The following is a 5,031-nucleotide window of genomic DNA, read 5'->3' on the forward strand; positions in this document are numbered from 1 at the left end:
AAAATGCAAACACTACAAAAGTATATCAGGCAGAAAGTGACAAACTCCCAGAACTCTATGCCCCAAGGGCCATTAACAAATCATTTTCTTTTAATTTGCAGTTCCTTATTTATCAACAAGGTAGGCCTGCCTTAAAAATTAAGCTCCAGCTGGGTGTGGTGGCTCACACCTGGAATCCCAGCACTTATGGTAGTGGAGGAGGGAAGATCGTTTGAGCCCAAGAGTTCAAGATCAGCCTCGACAATAAGGTGAAAACTCATCTCTACAAAAAATATAAAAATTAGCAGGGGCTGGGTGCAGTGGCTCATGCCTGTAATCCCAGAACTCTGGGCGGATCACCTGAGGTCAAATTTCAAGACCAGCGTTGCCAACATGGTGACACCCTGTCTCTACTAAAAATACAAAAATTAGACAGGCGTGGTGGTGCACACCTGTAATCCCAGCTACTCCGGAGGCTGAGTCATGAGACTCACTTGAGTCTGGGAGGTGAAGTCTGCAATGAGCCAAGTATGTGCTGCCGCACTCCAGCCTGGGTGGCACAGTGAGACTCTGTCTCCAAAAAAAAAAAAAGAGAGAGAATAACTGCTAATGGATATGAGGTTTCCTTCTGGGGTGGTGAAAATGTTCTGGGTCTAGGTAAGGGTGATGGTATACAACATGAATGTACCAGATACCACTGATGCATACACTTTAAAATGACTAATAGTGTTCCATGTATTTTACTAAAACAAAAAGAGAAACAATGAAGTGCAGTCTGTCTGCACCCCAGGAGGGCCAGCACCATGCCCACTGCAGTCCAAGCTCCGAGTCAATGACATACCCGTGGAAAAGAGCTGCTGCTCCCCGGCCCCCTTTCCTGATCTTAACCATTTACATAAACACTCACCCTCAGTGCAAACACCACATTAAAAAGAATCATAGTAGGTGCTTCCCTCTTCGGGGAGGGATCTGTTTTGGAGACCTGTAAAAGATGCATAATTCTAATTAATTGAGATGACTTTCTAAGGAAAGCTGTTTAGAGATATTCTATGTCAAGCATGGCAAAACTCCCCAGAATACAACACCAAGGTCTTGAAAAAGCAATGAATGCCTTTGCTCTGGAGGCGTGCCTACTGCACGGACACAAGTCACAACTATGACCAGAGTGGGAAGGTCAGTGCCCTGACCGCCCCAGCTAACAGAAGTGACTGAAAACACCCAGGGGGGACAGGATGGAGAGGGACATAAATGGGTGGAGGACACAGACCCACACTCCCATTGCATCTACCCAGGTTGTCTCTGCTAAGTATGATGCACACTCAGAACAATTTAGGAACAAGACAATGTTCAGGGCCAACCAAACCCTAAGCAGGGCAGCCGGCCTCACTCCAGAGCCAAGTCTTTATCTCTGTGCTCCCGGTTCTGGCATCCAGCCAGCTTCACAAGGACCAGGGCACTCAAGGGAAGCATTCCAAGGGGCAGGAAGGAACTCTTCAGAGCCAGCTACAAGTTTTGCCACCAGGGGGAGTCAGAGCCCCAGGCAGCCCGCGGCCCATCCCTTAATCCCTTACCCCTGCCTGCCCTTCCTGTCTACAGGGTGTGACCCCAGGCAGGCTGCCAACTCTCCCCTCCATCGAGGGCGTGGTCCACGGGGACAGGCACAGGACTGCCTCAGAAACTCCTTTCATGGAGGTTCACAAATAACATCACAGAACCTCACACAATTGCTGGATCTATATAAATGTAGCTAGATCCTGTGTTACTGTGTTATTTTGAACCCTTCAGAATCTGAGTAATGTCACTGATTCTGCCTATATGCAGAGAACTGACTGGCAGGCTCTGGTGCACAAGTTCCCTTCATCTTGCTATCAACATGAACTTAGTGCTGTGACACCCATTCATCAGAGAACACATATAGAGGGTTTAGCACAATAGTAAGTGCTAAATACTACAAATATTAGCTACTAGAGTATCTTTTAATAAGAAGAAATGCTTGCACCACACTGTAGAAAAGTCAAAGGTTTGACAGATGCTAGTTAACTCATTATCTTGGCCTCCCCTGGAAACATCCTATGTATAAAGAGGAGGGCCACAGTCAGGAGAGACCTAGAATGCTGACTGTAAAAACTAGGGGCAGGGACTGAAGCACCTGTCTTGAAGGGCAAGAACACCTGTCTCTTTTTCCACTGGACTCTCAGGGTTTATAAAGATGCACAGTTCATAGCAGGTGTCTAATCATGTCTCTTGCCCAATAGTTACCTTCACCAGAGCTGGTTATCAGCCTCAGTCCTGAGCCCCCCCAGAGCCAGAGTGGGCCAGGCCTGCCAGCTCAGGGAGAGCCACAGCTGCCCAGAGGGTCTGTGCATGCCCAGGGAGAACCACATCTGCCCAAGGAGAGTCCCATCTGCCCAGAGGGAGCCCCATCTGCCCAAGGAGGGCCATACCTGCCCCAGAGCATGCTGTAGCAGTGTTGGGTGCCCAACAAACCGTACATTATCAATCTTCAGTTCAAATTTTTGGCCACACATTTCAGACTTGGTTGCCAAAATTGTTGCCAGAATAACATCTGAAAACCTTAAATTTTAAAAGAGGTAGAATAAAAATATGTTAACAAAGTATCACAGCATCATGCCCTGCTGGCCCCAGAGCAGAAGGATCTCAGTAAACTGCACCTTCATGGAGTTGCTCTGCCCGGACTGCTGATGTAAGCTACTAACAGTTGCCCTTCTGTAGCAATCCCAGAGGTTAGGGATGTAAGATCACCAGAATTACAAGGTAAAAGGCATGAGAAGCACAGACTGAAGGCACATGCTGTCATTTGTTGGCATGCTCTATGAAATTCAGGAGAGAAACAGTTGCAGTTTGCTTTCAAAGGGAGCATCAGCTGGAGCCAGCACTGCCCTGAGGAGCTGCTCTTTAAGGCTCAGAGGCAGAGGGGACCTCTCCCAATTACACTCAGGTTTGCTGGGCTGCACCTTCAACTCCCAGCACCCCAGCCTTCACCCACAGAGCCTGGTGGAGGGTAAGGGGACAGTGCACAGTGACACGTGCAGAACACCGACTTCCTTCCTCATGGCATGGCTGCCCAGCCCTTTCCTTATCCCGAACACTTAAACTTTCCAGTTTTTATCAGGGAGGAAACTTTGTGCAAGATGTGCAGGCCCACGGTGATCACAGCTATTTCCAAATGGCACAAATACAGGGTTGCACAGGACTGGGTGCCATGGAGAAGTGGGAAGAGCTGCGGTGTGAGTGAGAGGGCATCCCTTTTCAAGGTCATCTGTGCCCTATGTCTCCTTACTGGCAATGCTGATGCCTCCTGCCTGGGGGGATCCAGATAAGGGATCATCACCTGCAGGGGTGCTGTGGGTGGTGCTGACTCTTATCTTGGAGCCCAGGGCTCTGAGGGTCTCCACTCTAGAAACACAAATGTACTACCTCTGATCTGGACCAAGAAGGAGAGAAGTCCCACACATATCTCTCCACCCAGGAAAAATATTTCTAGTATCCAGGTCAGGAGGGTACACTGTCTTGGGGAAGGCAGCTCTGGCCTCCCCAGGGCCATATTCTGTCCCTGGGCAGGGAGACCCCTAAGGTCCTGGAAGAGACCATTGAGGACAGACTTTTCTTTTTCTGAGACACGGTCTCACTCTGTCGCCTAGGCTGGAGTGCAGTAGTATGATCTCGGCTCACTGCAACCTCCGCCTCCTGGGCTCAAGTGATTCTCCTGCCTCAGCCTCCCGAGTAGCTGGGATTACAGGTGCGCACCACCATGGCTGACTAATTTGTTGTGTGTTTTTTTTAGTAGAGAAGGGGTTTTACCATGCTGGCCAGGCTGGTCTCAAACACCTGATCTTGTGATCTGCTCACCTCAGCCACCCAAAGTGCTGGGATTACAGGTGTGAGCCACTGCACCTGGCCAAGGACAAACATTCTAGTATGCATCCCTGCTCATGCTTCTTTCCTGGAGGCCCTCTTGGTGATGGGGTTGGGGAGACTAACCTCAGCTCTAATAGCAAATGGCAAGTAGCTACAGGATTCTTTCCAAGTCTGTCATGGGCTGTGGGGCTCATGCTGTTTTCCAGCCTTCCTCTGGAACTGGCACAACCCTCTAACCATAGTCACCCTAGGCCCACAAACCAACCACATACGAAAGTTTAGTCAAACCTATTTGTGCCATATGGAAACAGCCTCTCACCCAGTCAGGGTGTACTGGACCTTCTGAAATCAATCTTAACAGAGATATCCTGGGAAATGCAGGACCCACAACCAAGTCCTCAGCAACCCACTGCAGGTCTACCCTGCAGAGATGGAGGATTCCAGCATCTTACACCACGGGCATAATATGCTTTCTTCAGAAACCCTAAATGGCTCACTCTGTCCTATAACTCCCACCTGTGGGACATGGTAATGTTGAAGGAAGGTCTAAGGTATTAAAACACCACCAAACACTTCTGCTCTAGCAACTGACCCAGTACCAACACTTCACATCCACACAGAACAGTGCCCCTCCACTCTGCCACCCAGTGACTCAAGGGACACAGAGACAGAAAAATCACCACCACCACTCCAGAAAGGCCCCTTGCTGTGACACTTCAAAATCTCCACTAAAAACTGCTGTTGTCATAAAGAGTCACAGCCATGTCTCAGCCTCAGCCCTCAGGTACCAGTCCAGTGACCAAATTTAGTTTGGCTGTAACATGGGTTCTGGGACTTTCAGAGGCAAGCAGTGGTAGCCCACTTCACATCTATAAATACACAAACTTCAAGGCACCCTCGAGACAGCCAAATAAAAGGCTCTTTCCCTGTTAGAGGCCAGGGTCTACAGAGAGAGCCAATTGGAAATCTGTGAGCTGAAGTTAAAAGTCACATTGGGGGCTGGGCGCGGTGGCTCACGCCTGTAATCCCAGCACTTTGGGAGGCCGAGGCGGGTGAATCACAAGGTCAAGAGATCGAGACCATCCTGGTCAACATGGTGAAACCCCGTCTCTACTAAAAATACAAAACATTAGCTGGGCATGGTGGCACGTGCCTGTAATCCCAGCTACTCAG

At 49.3% G+C, this 5,031-nt stretch overlaps 1 protein-coding gene across 10 annotated transcripts in view; it reads right to left on the bottom strand.

Annotated features, from left to right (window-relative positions):
- Positions 1 to 5,031, bottom strand: part of NPRL3 (NPR3 like, GATOR1 complex subunit) — a 60,923-nt gene that overhangs the window by 39,707 nt on the left and 16,185 nt on the right. For 7 of the 10 annotated variants that reach the window (XM_037732337.1, XM_037732338.1, XM_037732339.1 and 4 more), the window contains 2 exons: positions 2,424 to 2,553; positions 887 to 961 (listed from right to left, as the gene is read on the bottom strand). The exons of 2 other annotated variants lie outside the window; for them this stretch is intronic. In XM_037732337.1, the coding sequence (XP_037588265.1) occupies positions 887 to 961; positions 2,424 to 2,553 (205 nt within the window). The remainder of the gene's footprint in view (positions 1 to 886; positions 962 to 2,423; positions 2,554 to 5,031) is intronic. One more of the 10 variants, XM_017510836.2, reaches the window with a different exon arrangement.

This window comes from Cebus imitator, unplaced genomic scaffold, assembly GCF_001604975.1.
Source record: "Cebus imitator isolate Cc_AM_T3 unplaced genomic scaffold, Cebus_imitator-1.0 Scaffold444, whole genome shotgun sequence".
NCBI lineage: Eukaryota > Metazoa > Chordata > Mammalia > Primates > Cebidae > Cebus > Cebus imitator.